This window comes from Aquarana catesbeiana, linkage group LG06 (assembly GCF_042186555.1).
Source record: "Aquarana catesbeiana isolate 2022-GZ linkage group LG06, ASM4218655v1, whole genome shotgun sequence".
NCBI lineage: Eukaryota > Metazoa > Chordata > Amphibia > Anura > Ranidae > Aquarana > Aquarana catesbeiana.
This window is the reverse complement of record NC_133329.1, coordinates 59049857-59070857: the sequence shown is the minus strand read 5'-3', so window position 1 is coordinate 59070857 and position 21001 is coordinate 59049857. Positions and strand designations below refer to the sequence as shown.

The window sequence follows — 21001 nt, the reverse complement described above, 5'->3', positions numbered from 1 at the left end:
TTATGGTCCAGCTAAAAAAAAGTGATGCCCAGCAATGCCACCCATCAGTGCCCATCGCCCACCCATCAGTGCCGCCTATGAGTGCCCATCATCAATGCTCATCGGTGCCGCCTTATCAGTGCCCATCAGTGCAGCCATATCAGTGCCCGTCATTGAAGAAGAAAACTTACTTATTTACAAAAAAAATTTAATAGAAACAAAGAAAATTTTTTTTTTTTTTCTAAATTTTCGGTCTTTTTTTATTTGTTGCGCAAAAAGTAAAAATCGCAGAGGTGATCAAATACCACCAAAAGAAAGCTCTATTTGTGGGAACAAAATGATAAAAAATTGGTTTGGGTACAGTGTAGCATGACTGCGCAATTGTCATTCAAATTGCAACAGCGCTAAAAGCTGAAAATTGGCCTGGGCAGGAAGGTGCGTAAGTGCCTGGTATTGAAGTGGTTAAAGGAGAAGTCCAAGCTGAGCTCGTTAGGCTGAGAGCCTGAAATGGCCGCTCCCCGCCCCTTCACAGCTCAGCACTCCAATGAGCGTGGAGGAGCAGAGAGGAGAGCTGCCGATTGACAGACAGCAGCTCTCCACTCAGGTAGCTGAGAGAACTGAGCCATCAGCGATGTTCGATCGCTCAGTTCTCAATGCAGAGATGCTGAAGGACAGAATCATCAGACCGATGCTGCTTCCACCTAGGTAAGTATGATGAGTAAAAAAAAAAAAAAAAACATACTTCTTAATTTTTTTTTTTTTTTGATGAGCTTGCAGAACATTGCACCCACAATCAGTAGATCACAGGTGTAATGTCAGGCTCCTGCAGACACTGCCTCCAGCTTGCCTGCCCATACAACCTCACAGTTCATTGAGAAATATAAGCCATCTGCCGCAGTGGAAAACGGGACTTGTAGTTCTTTTTTTTTTTTTTCACAGTTTTCTGTATGGAGAGAGGATCCCCTGCCCGCTGTCACAGGGGATGGGCGGGTAAGACCTGAAGCATATTACACGTTGCACCTTAAATATGGGTGTAACATGCGCCAAAAGGTGGAGCTATCCTTTAAATAAAACCATTTACACAAGTAATGCCCACATGTAATGCTGAGCCTCCATGATGAAAAGAACTGAAATCAAATGAAGAAAAGGGGCGGGCCAGGTATAGTCTGGCTGGAGAGGAAAGGGGCTAGATGATGCTGGACACCTAGAGACAGGAAAATCTGAGAAGCTCACAGTGTGCAGTGAAATCAGAGGAAGCCATTTCAGTCCAGGAGAGGAGCCGGTACAACTGTGCAAGACTGACGGTCACATTTAAAGGGAAAAATGTGTTGTCCATAGCTAGCCATACATACATACATCTACAAAACAGGGCAGCACAGTGGTGTAGTGGTTAGCACTTTCACCTAGCAGGTTCGAATCCTGACCACGACACCATCTGCCTGGAGTTTGCATGTTCTCCTTGTGCCTGCGTGGGTTTCCTCCGGGTACTCCGGTTTCCTCCCACACTCTAAAGACATGCTGGTAGGTTAATCGGATCCTGTCTAAATTGGCCCTAGTATGTATGAATGTGTGTTAGGGACCTTAGATTGTAAGCTCCTTGAGGGTAGGGACTGATGTGAATGTACAATCTATATGTAAAGCGCTGCGTAAATTGAAGGCGCTATATAACTACCTGCAATAAAATAATAATAAAAATAAAACAATACGTTATTTTCTAGGCACACATGATTAATAAATACAATTGTACACCAACCAATCACATTAACATTATTTCATTAACTAAGTTCCATTTTTTTCCATAGGTAATAGTTCATCATACGCATACCTTTATTAAAATTAATTTATCCAAGATAAAAGAAAGAAAAAAAAAAAAAAAAAGGTAAAATAGTTAAAGTGTCTTATGCCCTGTAAACACATGTGGAAGCCTGCTCTCTGGTCACCTGACCCACCATTCTGTGCACCGATCGCATAGTTGGGGTCAGCTGTGCAATTCATCCACCCAGTGAGCCTGCAAAGAGGTGAAAGGATACAATTACCAATAGAATGCATTAAGATAAAAAAAAAAAAACCTTCTGCCTTTACAACCACTTTAAGGTAAAAATTGTTTAGGCTGTAGAACCACTTTAACCTATTGCTGCCCACATAACGCATAGGTACGGCAGCACAAAGACGCTGGGCTTTAAAGACACACCAAACATGGCAGCCAATCACAGTGGTCACATGATCAGTAGATTCTTCCCACCTCCCGGGCGTACAGAACCAATTAAAAAGATGTGAGGGGTTCGGTGGATAGTCACACAATTTGTAAATTCATAGTATATAATAATTACGCAGAATGCTATCTAGGCTGGAGGTGGCGCCCTGCTCTTCTTTTCTCATTATTACCACAATTACTTTACATCTTAGAGAAGCCCCTTGTTTACAGAACTTCACTGAGTCACCAGTGCAGTGACTATCGAAGGTTTCAATCACACAGAGGGGATCGCAAAGCAAGGTGCTCTTGCTGCATTTCTATCAGCTAACCCATGGTGCTCTGGAAATCCTTTTTCATGCATTACTGGTTCTGTCACAGCCTAGTAGACACTCATCATGTGCTCAAAAGGTGCCACTAACCAAGTTCTGTGTAAAGTAGGATTCTGGTGATATGTCCTGATCAAGAATACTGGTCTGAGAAAGGATACAGTCATGGACCAAGCACAATCCCATACAAAAACTATGAGACCACAAATATCCACTTAAAGCAGATCAGGAGGTCCGTTGCACCGGTCAATGAATTCTAAATGATCTCAGAATCGTCTCAACTGATATTAAACCGATCCCATTGACACAAGCCCTAAGAGGAGGAACTGTTCTATAGAGACTGAGAAGATTTAGAACTTGGAGCAGAGAAGCAGAATGGTCCATGCCAGGTGATCAAGCACCCATCTTTACTAGCTAGAACCCAGATGGTATATGCAAGGGATCTTGAATTTTGTTCACAGAAGCATGTAGGCTCTGTGTTAAGGCCAATTTGAGAAGAAGAAGAAAAGTTCAGCTTTTTTGGGGTGTTCTTCAATCTTTCTCCCTTTAGGAGGACCTTGGAGGAGCACACAATGCTCTGATCTACAACACCCTTGCGCAAAGAGGAGTTCTGTGCCTGGGGCTAATATAAAAGGCAGGGGATGTTTGCACCTATGGCTAGTGAGCTAGAACCCTGCTGTGAGTTGGGATTATTTGTGTACCTGGGGCTACTGATCTAGAACCCTGCGATCTGTTTTGGCAATGTTTGCACCTGAAGCTAGTAATCTAGAACCCTACTCTGGGGTTGGGAATGTTTGCACCTGGAGCTAGTGATCTGTAACCCTGCTCTGGGTTGGAAATGTCTGCACCTGGGGCTAGTGATCTAAAACGTTGCTCTGGGTTGGAAATGTTTGCACCTGGGGCTACCTACTCATCTAGAACCCTGCTCAGGGTTAGGAATATTTGCACCTGGGGCTACTGATCTAGAACCCCACTTAGGGTTAGGAATGTTTGTACCTGGGGCTAATGATCTAGAACCCTGCTCAGGGTTAGGAATGTTTGTACCTGAGGCTAATGATCTAGAACCCTGCTCAGGTAGGAATATTTGCACCTGGGGCTAATGATCTAGAACCCCACTTATTGTTAGGAATGTTTGTACCTGGGGCTAATGATCTAGAACCCTGCTCAGGGTTAGGAATGTTTGTATACCTGGGGCTGATGTAGAACTTGGATCTGAGCAGAGGACAATTTGTACCTTTGGCTGATCTAAACCCAACTCAAACAGAACATGTACCTGAGAATTTGAGACTTCCTCCAGATCTCCATAGCAGCCTTTCTTGTGTCGGATCAGATCTCCCCACAGCACAGAATTTCCACAACTGTCAGACAAAAACAGAGCAGAAATAACACTTAAAAAAGGGATGACACTTGGCCAGTGTCCATAGCCTGAGAACATGGGAGATATATTGGTAGCTAATGACACCCCTCTGAAAAGCAATCCATGGTGGATCACTTTTCAGAGGGCAGTAGAGCAGCAGCTGTTAGGCATTCAGGAAGCAATAGTTCCACCTCTTGATTGCCCCTTTTTTTTTTGACAGCTGAATAGGAATTTTGTATGCAAATACTATGCCACAACTGAGAGCCAAACCTCTGGCTTGCAGTTTTGGTTCGGCCCCATTCCCTTAACTGGGACCCTTATCCGAGCATGCGTGTGCCGCCTCCTTCACAATTGGCTGAAATAAAATACATTCTTTAATTGTCGCATGCCCGGACCACTACTTATTAAACGCATGCATTTACTTCATTTCATTTAGTGAATTGACTTTAAACGCTGTTTTATGCGGTATTTACTGTGCATTTTTGCTTTTTGGAGGTAAATACTGCATAAAAGGATAGTGAATTGACATTTTCCATATCGCATGCGATATTTGGGAAAAATGTGTCACGTGGCCCAAATATCGTGTGCTTAGTGAATGGAGCCCAGTAACACCAAAATAAAGCCTCATCTGTCCTAAAAAACTCCGGCATTCCTTGTATTCTCTCCATGGTGGGATGTCCAGGAGCTCCCTGCTGGCTACAAACATCTTCTTCCTGGGCTCTGATCTCCGGCTGTTTTGATTGGCCAGGCTGGAATGACATCACTCTTGCACATTCGCTGGAGTTCATCTATCTTGGCAGAAGCTGAAATCGTATACGGAGCTGTGCATGTGGGCAGGTAGGCAAGAATGAAGGCAGAAGACACAGTGAGGTTGATTTACTAAAACTGGAGAGTACAAAATCTGGTTTTGGCTCTGCATGGTAGCCAATCAGCTTCTAACTTCAGTTTGTTCAATTAAGCTTTGACAAAAAAAACCTGGAAGCTGATTGGCTACCATGCACAGCCGCACCAGATTTTGCACTCTCCAGTTTTAGTAAATCAACCCCAGTATCTCTCTTCTGTATTAACCACTTGCCTACCAGGCCAATTCTGACATTTCTCTCCTACATGTAAAAATCATAATTTTTTTGCTAAAAAATTACATAGAACCCCCAAACATTATAAATGTTTTTTTAGCAGAGACCCTAGAGAATACAATGGCGGTCATTGCAACTTTTTATCTAGCACGGTATTTGCGCAGCAATTTTTCGAATGTGTTTTTTTGGAGAAAAAAAAAACAGTTTTGGGCTTTCAAAAAAAACAAAACAAGAAAGTTAGCCCAATGTTTCTGCATAATGTGAAAGATGAAGTTACGCCAAGTAAATAGATACCCAACATGTCACGCTTCAAAATTGCACACGCTCGTGGAATGGCGCCAAACTTCGCTATTTAAAAATCCCCTTAGGCGACGCTTTAAAAATTTTAACTGGTTACATATTTTGAGTTACAGAGGGGGTCTAGGGCCAAAATTATTGCTCTCGCTCTAACATTCACGGCGATACCTCACATGTGTGGTTTGAACACCGTTTTCATATGTGGGCGGGACTTATGTATGCGTTCGCTTCTGCGTGCAAGCTCACGTGGACAGGGGCGCTTTAAAAAAAAAAAATTTTATTGTTAATTTTACTTTTTTTTATTTTAGCTTGACACTTTTTTTCCAAAAAAAATTTTTTTGATCACTTTTGTTTCTATTACAAGGAATGTAAAAATCCCTTCTAATAGGAATAAGCATGACAGGTGCTCTTTACAGTGAGATGTGGGGTCAATAAGACCCCACATCTTACCTCTAGGCTTAGAAGCCTGAAATCAAAAAAAAAAAAAAAAACGATCACCGCTTCCCAGCTGAAGCGGCGCTGTTTTTAATACAGAGGCCGGACGAGACGTCATAACCTCCGAACAATCATAGAGACTCCGGCGACCATCTGGTCCTTTTTTATTTTTTCCGCTATAAACTTAAAACTGGACAATTTTGAAAAAAACAAAAAAAACACATCCAATAACAAAATAATAAAAAAAAAATTCTTCGTAACTTTAGGCCAATATGTATTCTTCTACATATTTTTTGTTAATATTGATTGGTTTACGTAAAAGGTATAGCGTCTACAAACTATGCGATATATACTGGAATTTACATTTATTTATACTAGTAATGGCGGTGATCAGCGACTTATAGCGGGACTGCGATATTGCAGCGGACAGTCAGACATTAACTGACACTTTGCGGGAACCAGTGACACCAACACAGTGATCAGTGCTAAAATATGCACCGTCACTGTACTAAAGACACTGGCTGGGAAGGGGATAAACATCTAGGATGATCAAAGGGTTAAATGTGTGCCTAGCCAGTGTTTTAGCCCAGGTTCACACTTGTGCAATGTAGACACCACATGTGATTCGCACAGGAATTGTACAGTTTTCCTGTGCACATCACATGCGATGTCTGTAGTGCGATTTCAGCCATACATTTATTTGTATAGCTGAAATCGCATCCGCACCAAAATGGTGCAGGACCCTTTTTTTCCCCCCACGCACCTGAATCGCCAATTCTGGCAAATCGCACTGCATTTTGCAATCCGTTTTGGAGTGTTGTCAAGATAACATTGACACCCGCAGCAGATTGCATGGACACCGTGCGATTGCAATGTGGTGCAGGAAACGCACAGGATTTGCTGCATTTCCCACATCACATAAGTGTGGATCAGGGCTTACTGTACTATAGGTGTTGCTTTTGCTAAGGCAAGTGATGGATTTTATTCTCTGCACACAAAATCTATCCCTTAACCGTCAGAACGGACTATGTAAACAAGGCAGATCTCTGTTCTGTGTCTCTGCCCGACAATCGGCAGACATCCAATTCCCGGCGCCCGCAGATTGGCTTCTGCTGTGAGTAATCACAGCAGAAGCGGCTCGTCGGCGGCGCCCCCCCTAGGCGGAAGTGCAAATTGTGTATATATATATATATATATATATATATATATATATATATATATATATATATATATATATATATATATGTGATTCTGCACAGGGCGGCCGCACTGTAGCAGTAAATCTGCTATAGGCCGGTCCTTAACTGGTTAATTACAGCCAAAATACAGACCCGCAGCAGAAATGTAATTATTTCTCTGGCCTATGGGCGTTGTACAGGTGTGAGTGTCAGTTCACACCATAGAAACACAGTCTGGATGCGATCCAGATGCTTTTCTGCATGCGTGTTTCCAGTACAGTCCAGCGCAGGAAAAATGTACCATGTTCTGCTTTTTTTTTCTGGAACTGCAAGCACTGGTGTGAACTATTGAAAACCATATAACCTACTTTCCATGCGTTTTTGATGCAGCAAAAAAACGCACCTAACTGCATGTGGTGTGAACTGGCCCTGAGAGCTGAACTGGATAAAAGGGGGTTAGAAAAGTGTTCTGTACCTCGGACAGGGGCCCTCCACGGGGATAAGCTGTTGGGGCTGTTTCAGGAGGAAAAGTTTAGCCAGACAAATGATATGTGCAGTGAGAGAACAGCCGGGATGGAAGCAGTGCAGAGCGTCGTCTTCACTCTGTACAGGAGAGAAGGGTCAATGGTTAAATTACAATGACTTGCAATTTTTACCAGCTACAGTAAGGCAGACCATACATTATACAATTTTCTTTCCTCCAACCCGTTCAGCCACGTGTTGAAGGAAAGAAATTTATAAACACAAAGGAGATGCGCAAACTATATGAACACAATATATAAAAAAAAGTGTACAATGAATGAATCTAAAGTGAATGAATCACTAAAAAATTATTAAGTGATGGTGTATAAACATCCCAAGTGAAAACTCTAAAAAATTTGAAATAAATGAAGTGTTCACAAAAATATTTATATTAATGTGTCAAAAATGTCCAACCTGAAACAAAGTAACAAGGTGAAAAAACTAATGATGCCGCCTTTCACACTCCGCAAAAAACTTGATCAGAAGCTTTAAATCTGGAAAGAAGATATACATAAGCAGAGCCAGATGGCCTCTTACCAAATCTGATGGACCCCAAATTATAAAGGTCAAGGAAAGAAATACCGATCGATTCCCGTGTTGATGGTGGAATCCCTCTTGCTGCGCTATTGTATTCTGACAGCAGGCGATTTCACTACCATCAGAATACAACGATCGTGATCGTTGTATTCTGATGGTAGTGAAATCGCCTGTTGTCAACGATCACTGCTGTCAGCAGCAATCGAAACAAAACAACAAAAAAAAACTAGTATGGCTTCAGTACAACCAGCCTGCCCATACATGGATCAAAATTCGGCCAGTTCCTGCTGAACGCCTAATACTGATCTGGGATTGAAGAGCCAATCCGTGGAGAATCCTCTGGGATGGATTTGTTGACTAGACCAGTGGTTTTCAACCTCAGTTCTCAAGTACCCCCAACAGAACATGTTTTGGGAATTTCTCTTTAGATAAAATAGCTGTCCAAAATACCAAGTCATTGACTCTGATTTAAAGCACCTGTGCAAGATAAAGGAAAACATGGCCTGTTGGGGGTACTTGAGGACCGAGGTTGAGAACCACTGGACTAGGACACGGCTCGATCCTGATAATGATAAGAATAAGACACACAACTATTACAGGCTTCTTGTTCAGAGACGTACCTGCACTTTATCATAGCAGACCCGGCATCGCTGTGGGGAGGGTCGCTGGCTGGTCCCTTCCTCCCCCTGGCCCTTTTCTCCTTGTGTTTTAGAGATCGGACGTGCCCTCACCTGACCAAAAGCCAAGGGCATGTGAAGAGGAGGCTGGAGCAGGGGGGGCAGCTCCCGATGGTACTCCTGTCGCAGCCAGCGAAGGGTGAGGGGCAGGCGGTTCCACGGGGCCACCCGTAGCATGTGATAGAGGACCATCAGGTGGAAGTCGAAACTGGACTGCTTCTTTGTCTTACGTGGCACGTGGGTGAGCCTGCGGGACACGTGGGGGTGCTGCCATGCCCACTCAAACTGCGAAGAGAAAGACAGAGTAAGCAGATTGCTGACTGCAGCATGTGCTTAATTCCAATGTATTAATGTTCTGTTGTACTGACTGATAAAGGACTAGACTACTACTAAGAACTACTAACTCTTTAAATCGACCACAGCGTGATACGGTATTATTTTGTATTTTGGCTTACTTCATTGGAAATTTCTGTTTTGGGCCCTAGGCTTCACCAGGGTAACAAGCAAGCTATGACAAAGCATTTGCAGAGCTTTCAACAAGCTTTGTTGAAGTTTTTAAGGCACCATTCAACTCCAGTTTAGAAATGTTGAACACAGATCCTAATGGGAGTGCTGATTGTCATTTTAAACAAGCTGCTAGCAGGCTTCAGCGCTTCTTGAAACTTGCTGAAGCCTGCTAGCAAGCTTGTTTAACCACTTCCCACCCGCCATATAGTAAATTGACAGCAGGAGGGATGCGCTCTTGTTCTGGGAGGACGCCATATGACGGTGCTCCAAGACCGCCAATGACGCGGCTCTTTATCTATGTGATCGGCTGTGTCCAATCACAGCCGGTCACATGTAAACAAGGAAGTGCCGGTTATCGTCTCTCCTCGGCTCACACGGACAGAGTGTGTGGCGAGGAGAGCCGATTAGTGGCATATCCTCGCAGGGGAGACATGTTCAGGTAATCAGGGCACTGATTATCAATACCATGATTACAGTACAGCCCCAGCAGTGCCCATCAGTGCCACCTAATCAGTGCCCATTAGTGACACCAATCAGTGCTGCCTTTCTGTGTCCATCAGTTCCGCCTATCTGTGCGGCATATTAGTGCCTCCTCATCAGTGCCACCTAATCAGTGCCCATTAGTGACACCAATCAGTGCTGCCTTTCAGTGCTCATCAGTGCCCCCTATCAGTGTCACCTATCACTGCCCATCATGCAGCATTTTAGTGCCTTCTCATCAGTGCCACCTAATCAGTGCCGCTTCATCAGTGAAGGAGAAAAATTACCTATTTACAAAATTTACTGACAGAAAATGAAAAAACATTTTTTTTTTTTTTCAAACTTCTGGTCTTATTTCGTTAAACCCACCAGTGATTAAATAGCACCAAAAGAAAGCTCTATTTGTGTGAAAAAAATGATAAAAAAATGTCATTTGGGTACAGCGTAGTATGACAGCGCAATTGTCATTCAAAGTGTGACAGTGCTGAAAGCTGAAAATTGGCCTGGGCAGGAAGAGGGTGAAGGTGCCCGGTAGGCAAGTGGTTAAAGTGACAATCAGCATTCCTATTAGGATATGAGTTCAGCATTTACATTCTGGAGTTGAATGGTACTTTAAAAGCTTCAACAAAGCTTGCTGAAAGTTCTGCAAATGCTTTTTGGAAGCTTGAAACAGGCCTTATAAAAAAAAAAAAAACCTCCAGGTGAACTGTATCTTTGCTAGGATTTTAGAAAACTTTAAAAATATTAAATCCTTAATAAAAAAATAAGCACTCAAAGGGGGGGGGGGGGATTGCTAAAACTGGAACACACAGAATCTGGAGCAGCTGTGCATGGTGACCAATCAACTTCCAGGTTTTATTTTCAAAACTTAATTGAACAAGCTGAAGTTAAAAGCTGATTGGTTACTATGCATTATGGTTACTATGCACGGCTGTACCAGATTCTGAGTGCACCACTTTTAGTAAATCTATATTCATTTACTGTGTACACAAACTAACTTATTAATCTGCTCTGTTTTTATTCAAAATGTCTCCACTGGGATTACATGTCCCATAACAACCTTCACGTGAGTATTCTAAAGCACTCCCAGTATTTTCATCAACTTTTTTGTTTCTTTTTTTTTAATATTATCACTGCGATTTTTTAAATTAGGCTTTATTTTATTTCTTAAAGGGCTGTAGTCTTACAATAAAGTTTGAGTGCAGCCAAAATCAAACAGAAAATCAGCAGTAGGGACATAACTTAGAGAGCCGATTCCTTAGTAGAAATCCTCTGTAGTAGAAGTCCTTGTCCCTACCTCTTCCCCACAAGAGAGCCCAACTAGACCCGTCCTTTCCGCCATTCATAGTCGTACTACAACTTCTATGAATGAAACAATCCATGAATGGAGGGGGCGGAGCTATCATCCACCCATCCTCCATTCACAGAAGCGGTAGTATGGCTTCTATGAATGACAGAGAGGGCAGGCAATGTCAGGCTCCTGATGAGAGCCTGTGACGACCCCTTTGTCTGTTAAGCCCCGTCTCACCAGAGATTACGGTGTGTGGGAGAGAATGGATGGAGGAGGATTTCAACTAAAAAAAAAAGAGACATCAGCAGAAGGAGCACAGCCTACTGACTGTACATTATTTCCCTTGTACTGATTTTTTCCTTTTTGACTGCACTTAGGCTTTAGATATACTTTATTGTAATATTACAGCGATTTTTGTAACCAACTTTATTGTATAAGTACAACAGTTCCATTCATCTGCAGTCTGTCTGTGCCACCTGTGTGTTTTAGTGCACAGATTGACAGCACAAGTCCCTTGGGACTGTGGGGGGTTGGGTTTTTGAAGCATGCACGCTGTGGTGTCTCTATAGAGAGCCGGTGTTCTATCGGATTACCGCTACCCATCAGATTGTGCAACAGAAGTGACGTTCCGACCAAAAAAATACTTACTGCGCATGCGTGATGTGTTCCACCATGCGTTCCACGGCGCGATGCGTTCCACGCACTTCATGATCTGACGGGTAGCGGTATTCTGATAGAACACCCATGCAGACATCTTACTACACCCAGCTATATCTTGAATTTCAGAGTCATTTTAGCAAAAAGGGAGCGTATATAAATAAATATAGTATAGTGACATCTGTGATGCTGTTTGGATGTTACATTCTGAAAGAAGCTGGACGCCAGCAGTAGGAAAGTGGCGGAGGCCATGTTGGTACACCACACAATGTTCAGCGCTAAACCTTTAGCCTTTCAAAATTAAATATTCAAACACCATCACAGATGTCAATATACTATATTTATTTATATATACGCTCACTTTAATGCTAAAATTACTCAGATATTCAAGACGTAGCTGGGTGTAGTAAGATGTCCGCATGGGTGTTCTATCAGATTACCGCTACCCGTCAGATCATAAAGTGTGTGAAACGCATGGTGGAATGCATAGCGCATGCACAGTAAGTATTTTTAGGTCGGAATGTCACTTCCATTGCACAATCTGATGGGTAGCAGTAATCTGACAGAACACCGGTTAGTGATAGGAGCCACCCCAGTAACTAAATTCAGGGGGGTGCAAAAATAAGAAAGAACTAAATGCTGAAAAAAAAAATATAGTTCACAAAATAAATGTAGAGCTAGGTAAACATGTACCAAAATTCTGACAGGGAAGCGAGGGGGCGGGGAGGGGCGGGGTTAGTCCTCACTGTCAGAATACAATAGCGCAGCAGGAGAGATCCCTGCACCCACATTGCCCATGTGGATGCAGGGATCTGCAAGGCTTTTTTTTTTTCGTTCAACCTGTTCGTGTTTGCCTATCTGATAGAAAATGTATTAGACCTCATTCACACTGCAGCCAAAAACAGCGCCAAAGCGGCTGTCATTTTTGCGGTGCTTTAGCTGCGTGTTAGCAGTGCTTTTCAGGCGCTAGAGGGCGGGATTTTTTTTAAGGTCACGTGACCTTAAAAAAAGGGAAAGAAGTCCCATTTTGCAGCGCTTTCAAATCGCTTATAAGGAGCTTTGGAAGCGCTGCCCTTTCATTTCAATGAGCAGGGGCATTTTTTGGGAGCGCTATTATAGCGCTCCTATGCCACCCCAAAGATGCTGCTTTCAGGACTTTTTCTAACGTCCCGCAAGCGCACCGCCCCAGTGTGAAAGCACTCATTACAATGAATAGGAGGCAGTTTTCAGGCGCTTTTTAGAGGCTATTTCTAGCGTTAAAACGCCTGAAAACTACCATTGTGAAGGGGGTCTAACACTTTAAAGGACAAAATCTCCCCAAAATAGACACAGTATATAATTTCAAAGTCTCATCAGTTAATTCTGTTAACATCATTTTTAAATATTCTGAGAAACTAGAACTGTAATAAAAGTAGGCAGAATAATACAGTTTATCTTACCCTCAGGGCTGCAATATCATTGGGGAACCCATGAACAATCAGTACCATGTCCCTGTATAGGGGGAATGAAATGAAAAATTAGGATTTTTTTCAATCAATAAAATACAATGAAACCCCTGTGGGCTGTTAGGCCTCAACAAAAACATCTTGGTTAGTTCAATCTAGCTGGATCCTCCGTAGCACTCTACATCCTTACACTAGACATGTGCACTGCCGAAAAATTTGTTCGTTTTCATCTCATTCGTATTTTTTGTTTTTTTTTTCGTTTTTCGGGTTATGAGTTATGATTGAAATTCGTAAATTTGAAAATCCTTAAATCCATAAATTCGTATATTCTAAAATTCGTAAACCGGAAATTTGAAATAATAACTATTAAATTATAGGTATTGAAATTTGCTTTCAAATTTGGCTGTTAGTGAACATAACAAATACGAATTTATACAAAGTTACGAATGTCGCATCTAAACAAATGGAACGGAACAAATGAATAATTAATAATAAAAAGTTTTTATTATTATTATTTATTATTATTAATTCGTTACGTTCCATTCGTTTAGACGCGGCATTCGTTATTTCAGAAAATTCGTAACTTCTGATAAATTCGTATTCGTTACGTTCACTAACAGACAAATTTGAAAGGAAATTCCAATACCTATAATTTAATAGTTAAGTTATCATTAGTTATTATTTCAGATTTTCGAATTTTCGCTCTTATTTTCGAATTTCCGATATTTTGAATTTCCGAATTTACATATTACGAATTAACGAATTTCCGAATATTTGGAAAAATTCAACGGTTTTCGTTAATTCGGATATTGACGAATTTGTCGAAATTCGGAACGAAACGATTTGCACATGTCTACTCCACACTGCTGTGCAGTTTACTGACAGGAATTCAGTATTGGGGGCACTGCTGATAGTGAGGATTCAGATTTAGCATAGTATCTGAATGAAGAAGTGTTCTTGTTACACATAAACTCTTGATAGTGTGAAAGCTTGCCTGTTCCACCCTGCCTACCTCTTGCCTCCTTGACCAATAGGAATGTGTGTGAGGGGGGAGGGGGTAGGTAAGCTTTGTCATTACAAGGATGTGCCAGAGTTCTGCCTGTTACATGCTGCTGCGGCCAGCTTGTGTGCCTCTCCTTGCATTTTATACCTGTTAGCAGGTATCCAAACATAAAAACAAAAATTTTTATATATTGTAGTTCACCAGTCATTGGGTGCGGTGGCTGCATTGATTTTTCTTTTCCTTTATTTTCACCTGGCCAGTAACACTTCCTGTCCTTGGGAGACAACGCTCACTGAACTTTATCTATGCAGGAGTAGTGTTGTCACCATAGGCACCCTTCTGATTTGGACTACAAACACCTCCCCCTCTACTCATCTCTATTACATAGAAGGAGGTGTCCTGTAATTCACAGATGCTAGCAGGGAAGGCCGATAGGATGCTTAGATATTTCAGCTTAGCACACGGGGAGTGACAAGGACTCAAGATTTCTGGTAAGATCAACAGGTATTTTTATGTACTTGCAGAAAGTTTCTTAGCTTTAAATAAGAAAAGGAAAGCAGTCACAAAATCTAAGGACCGGTGGACTGAAACATATTGCATTTTTGTTCTTGGATTTAGAAACTTTTAAAAGCTGTAGTGAACATTTGAAAAAAAATAAAAATAAATAAAAGTTTCCTCCTCCAATATCATAATGTGCTAGTATGTATCGCACACTAGCACATTATGGCAGACTTACCTTAAAAGGAAGTCCTCCAGCGCCGCGCTGTCACCGCGGACAGGGCTTCCATCTTCACCCGGTCTTCCTTCTGGGTTCATGGGCTCCGGCTGTTTAAATGGCCGACATGTGATGATGTCACTCCCGCGGAAGTCATGGCCGTGGCATAGAGCTCTGAAGGGACAACATGAGTATGCCCTCCCTTCAGAGCACATGTGCCGGGGACGTCACCGGCTGCAGAAACACTGAATATCTCCTAAATGGTGCACGTTTAGGAGATATTCCTTGTACCTACAAGTAGGCTTTATTATAAAAAGGTACAAGTGCCCAAGTGGCGTTTACTACTGCTTTAAAGCTGAAATTTAGGTATGGCAATTTTTACATTGGCCCAGCTTGGACCAATGTAAGTATGTATTTGCCATACCTGTTGGATCCTCTTGAAAGCTGGAAATCACTTAAGCAGGCACCGCTAATTACAGTGATCTCCATTAGATTTTTTGGGTCTCTTGCTTGACATGGGCACCATTCAGAGAACACTTTGCATTTTCTCAATGAATGTAAAGTGTACTCTGATTGGATGAGGTGGAGATCGTGACATCACTTCCCCACCTCTCAATCTTGTTAAATCGCTTGCCGACCAGCCGCCGTCATTATACTGTGGCAGGTCAGCACTCTCACGAGCCGTCATGGCTGTACGTCGGCTCCTTTAAGCGGGATAGCAGGCTTGTGCGCCCGCTGCACTGCCGGGGTGCCGATGACCGCCGGCCACGCGCAACTGCGGGCACGAGAGCCAGAACAGGGACGTGTGTGTAAACACACACGTCCCTGTTTTGTGAGGAGTGGAGAGACAGATCGTGAGTTCCTACTAGCCAGGAACCACGATCTGTCATCTCCTATAGTCAGTCCCTCCCCCCCACAGTTAGAACACACACATAGGGAACACATTTAACCCCTTGATCGCCCCCTAGTGTTAACCCCTTCCCTGCCAGTGACATTTACACTGTAATCAGTGCATTTTTTTTAGCACTGATCGCTGTATCATTGGCAATGGTCCCAAAAATGTGTCAAAAGTGTCCGATGTGTCTGCCATAATGTTGCAGTCCCGATAAAAATCGCAGATTGCCGCCATTACTAGTAAAAAAATTAAAATAATAAATGCCATAACTCTATCCCCTATTTTGTAGACGCTATAACTTTTGCGCAAACCAATCAATATACGCTTATTGCAATTTTTATTACCAAAAATATGTAGAAGAATACATATCGGCCTAAACTGAGAAAAAATGTGCTTTTTTAAAAAAAAATGGGGATATTTATTACAGCAAAAAGTACAAAATATTGTGTTTTTTTTTCAAAATTGACGCTCTTTTTTTGCTTATAGCGCAAAAAATAAAAACTGCAGACATGATCAAATATCACCAAAAGAAAGCTCTATTTGTGGGAAAAAAAGGACGTCAATTTTGTTTGGGTGCAACGTCGTACAATTGTGCAATTGTCAGTTAAACCGATGCAGTCTTGAATTGCAAAAAATGGCCTGGTCATTAAGGGGGCAAATCTTCCTGTGCCCAGCATGCAACCTCCAGTGTTCACTAAACAGCAGGTCAGCCACTCGGCACAGAACCTGGAAGCTAGTGGAGATCACTGGAGTCGTGGTGCCTATTATAGTCATTTCCAGCTCCTGTGCGGATGCTACAGGTATGGTATATATACACATTGTTACATTGGCCCAAGCTGGAACAATGTAACTATGTAAAATTTGCCATATCTGGAATTCGGCTTTAGAGTGGTTGTAAACCCTCACATATACCCAGTGAGGTGACTGGCCTCAGATGATAACAGAGATGATACCAATCCTCCTACATAAGTTGTACCTGTTTATCTGAGGTCTTCTCTACACCAGTTAAAGGTGTTGAATCTCTAAAGCTTGTCTGAGCTGTCAGAAAAAAGGGGGCGGAGAGCTGAAACTACACTCTGCGGAGCTCAGTGAGGAGAGATCTGAGAGCTGATTGGAGGGAAGGGACACACCCCCCTTCACATAGCTCACAGAAACAGAGCTGAGGCTGTCAATTAGCTGGAGGTCCCTCCCCTGTCACCATTTTTCTCTTGGTGTCAGGAAAACTTGTGATAAGTTATTCATGCTGATAGCAGAGGATGGAGGCAGCACACGGAAATGACACTTAGTGCTCTGGACACACTATGGGTATTAAACTGGTGGCCCTCCAACTGTTGCGGAACTACAATTCCCATCATGCCTCTGCCTTTGGGAGTCATGCTTGTAGCTGTGAGCCTTGCAATAGGGAGGGATATGCTTTGTTTATATTTCATGTCTGAGGTTTACAACCACTTTAAGAGAGTTTTATTTAACACGCAATATTCCCCTACCCCCAGTCTAAATCCTGCAGTCCTTGTGATCTATCACCCAGGGACATGTTGATGGTCTGTCCTCCTTACCAGGGTCCTCTCCCGCTCGTCTTCCAGGCTCCTCCTTTGTGCTTCCCCCCATTGTGTTGCTGGATGCGCCTCTCGGGGTTCACCGTGAAGCCGATGTAGATGCGTCCTTTGTATTTTGGGTTGGTGCAAAATAAGAGATAGACGCCATAGAAGCTCTCCACCTCCACCACCATCCTCTCCGCTTGTCGGAAGATTCCTAAGATGGACCAGCAACACAAAGTGTTCCTGTACACTGACCAGAGACAATAGAGGAGAAAGACAAGTTTAAAAAAAAAAAAATGTCTGCCACTCACAAGCCCATGAGACCGGGTCACCCTTCTGGCTGACTGGGTGCTCTCCCTATGCCCAGGACTGCGGATAAGTCAGTACAGCCAGCCCACCTGTACTGGGCCCGGACCCCATCAGATCAAAAGGGGGGCCCGGGCACCTGCTGAGCAGGAGGCCCAGCTGTACTGTGTTATTGCAGACACTGATCGTCTCCTGCTCCCCCCCCCCCCCCGGCAATGCTGCCAGCTTCTCCTCCTCCTTCTCCCTCTGGCTGCACTGCAAGAGGATTGGTTCTAGCACATGCACTCCTTCCATCTGCTGTCTGGGCCCTCCTGTGTGCCCCTTTCCACCACAGCGCTGCCGGCTTCCCTCCTCTCCTGCCGGAAGCTTCTGCGGGCACACATAGGAATGTTTCAGGATGGAGAGCGGGGGGAAGGGGCCAGTAAATATGTTGTTTACTGGCCCATTCCTTTCCTGAATGAACATAGTGAGCGATCAGTACCAAATCAGTCCTGCGTACATTCATCATTTATGCATAGTAAATTGTCTTTACTATGTTTCAGTGAAAGAACAGGAAGGCTCAGAGGGCTTCCCTATTCCTTCATCTGTGCAGCTGAGGCTACAGAGAAAATGACTAATAAATCTACAGTATGTCCTCAGTCACTTTCTGCTGGGGGGGGCCTCAGGTAGGCTGTATGGGGGCCCCGTGATTTCTAACAGCAACCCTGCCTATACCCCAGCCACCAGTACATCCAAAGGAGAAAAGGCCAGTCATACTGATAGAATTGAATGGTCAACCTTCAAGTGTGAATTCAGTGAATATTCTGTGTCAGAGACAGCAGACACACAACAGGATACAGTCAGGCTATCGGTATGACACAAGAAATAGTCAGAGATTGCAGACATGAAGAGATGGTCAGAGAGTGCAGACATGATACAAGAAATGGTCAGAGACTGCAGACATGATACAAGAAATGGTCAGAGACTGCAGACATGATACAAGAGATGGTCAGAGACTGCAGACATGATACAGGAGATGGTCAGAGACTTAGGACATGATACAAGAGATGGTCAGAGACTGCAGACATGATACAAGAGATGGTCAGAGACTGCAGACATGATACAAGAGATGGTCAGAGACTGCAGACATGATACAAGAGATGGTCAGAGACTGCAGACATGATACAGGAGATGGTCAGAGACTGCAGTCATGATACAGGAGATGGTCAGAGACTGCAGACATAGTACAGGAGATGGTCAGAGAGATGGTCAGAGACTGCAGACATGATACAGGAGATGGTCAGAGACTGCAGACATGATACAGGAGATGGTCAGAGAACATGATACAGGAGATGGTCAGAGACTGCAGACATGATACAGGAGATGGTCAGAGAACATGATACAGGAGATGGTCAGAGACTGCAGACATGATACAAGAGATGGTCAGAGACTGCAGACATGATACAGGAGATAGTCAGAGAACATGATACAGGAGATGGTCAGAGACTGCAGACATGATACAAGAGATGGTCAGAGACTGCAGACATGATACAAGAGATGGTCAGAGACTGCAGAGATGATACAGGAGATGGTCAGAGACTGCAGACATGATACAGGAGATGGTCAGAGACTGCAGACATGATACAAGAGATGGTCAGAGACTGCAGACATGATACAAGAGATGGTCAGAGACTGCAGACATGATACAGGAGATGGTCAGAGACTGCAGTAATGATACAGAAGATGGTCAGAGAGATGGTCAGAGACTGCAGACATGATACAAGAGATGGTCAGAGACTGCAGACATGATACAAGAGATGGTCAGAGACTGCAGACATGATACAGGAGATGGTCAGAGACTGCAGTAATGATACAGAAGATGGTCAGAGAGATGGTCAGAGACTGCAGACATGATACAAGAGATGGTCAGAGACTGCAGACATGTTACAGGAGATGGTCAGAGAACATGATACAAGAGATGGTCAGAGACTGCAGACATGTTACAGGAGATGGTCAGAGAACATGATACAAGAGATGGTCAGAGACTGCAGACATAATACAGGAGATGGTCAGAGACTGCAGACATGTTACAGGAGATGGTCAGAGAACATGATACAGGAGATGGTCAGAGACTGCAGACATGATACAGGAGATGGTCAGAGACTGCAGACATGATACAGGAGATGGTCAGAGACTGCGGACATGATACAAGAGATGGTCAGAGACTGCAGACATGATACAAGAGATGGTCAGAGACTGCAGACATGATACAGGAGATGGTCAGAGACTGCAGTAATGATACAGAAGATGGTCAGAGAGATGGTCAGAGACTGCAGACATGATACAAGAGATGGTCAGAGACTGCAGACATGATACAAGAGATGGTCAGAGACTGCAGACATGATACAGGAGATGGTCAGAGACTGCAGTAATGATACAGAAGATGGTCAGAGAGATGGTCAGAGACTGCAGACATGATACAAGAGATGGTCAGAGACTGCAGACATGTTACAGGAGATGGTCAGAGAACATGATACAAGAGATGGTCAGAGACTGCAGACATGTTACAGGAGATGGTCAGAGAACATGATACAAGAGATGGTCAGAGACTGCAGACATAATACAGGAGATGGTCAGAGACTGCAGACATGTTACAGGAGATGGTCAGAGAACATGATACAGGAGATGGTCAGAGACTGCAGACATAGTACAGGAGATGGTCAGAGACTGAAGACATGATACAAGAGATGGTCAGAGACTGCAGACACGATACAGGAGATGATCAGGGACTGCAGTAATGATACAGAAGATGGTCAGAGAGATGGTCAGAGACTGCAGACATGTTACAGGAGATGGTCAGGGAACATGATACAGGAGATGGTCAGAGACTGCAGACATGATACAAGAGATGGTCAGAGAGTGCAGACATGATACAAGAGATGGTCAGAGACTGCAGACATGATACAAGAGATGGTCAGGTGAATGGGCTCCCTTACAGACAACAAAGGCACCAAAGCAGCCCCTGCACGTTTTTTGTAATGTGTGTTTTTGCTGTATTCTGTCATCTCTCTCCTAGCCGTGTTTGAGGTGTCATTAAAAATAATGCTTTAGTGCATTTTCAAGAACTTGCACAAAATTTGCAGATTTCTGAAACACAATGATGTGAATGGGGCCTTAAAGCAAAACTCCAGGGAAAGGAATAAGATTTGGCCCAATACAATGTCCACCACAGTACTTGGAGGGGGACTCCTCTATTATTGTTATCTGCAGCCTTATAATTCTACCCCTCCTCCCTTGAGAACCCTCCTGATGGAATATATAGCAAACCAGTAATATATAATAATCCAAAAAAACACTAACCAGCTGCCCACACTCCTTCTTCCGCCTCTTGTACGTCACTTCCTGTTTACATACATTTCGCCGTTTCCCTAACAACTAGGCTGACCTCCTATACGCCTGATAGATTCATTCCACTCACCGAGAGATTTAATACAAAAACAATCAGCGCTTTATCTGACTAAATATATAAATGTTACGTATGTTTGTTTTAAGACTGGAATATTACTTAATGGAACTTAGGATACTAGATTATTATCACCAGGCGGTT

At 43.3% G+C, this 21001-nt stretch overlaps 1 protein-coding gene across 1 annotated transcript; it reads right to left on the bottom strand.

Moving 5' to 3' along the window:
- Positions 1-676: 676 nt before the first annotated feature.
- LOC141148491 (structure-specific endonuclease subunit slx1-like) lies at positions 677-20839 on the bottom strand. The gene is made up of 7 exons (XM_073636010.1): positions 20755-20839; positions 17128-17359; positions 12953-13004; positions 8522-8863; positions 7318-7445; positions 3773-3857; positions 677-1987 (listed from the first exon to the last, which is right to left on the bottom strand). The coding sequence occupies exons 2-7, from the start codon at positions 17298-17300 to the stop codon at positions 1958-1960; spliced, it is 810 nt and encodes a 269-aa protein (XP_073492111.1). The 5' UTR covers positions 17301-17359; positions 20755-20839; the 3' UTR covers positions 677-1957.
- Between the last annotated feature and the right edge of the window lie 162 nt (positions 20840-21001).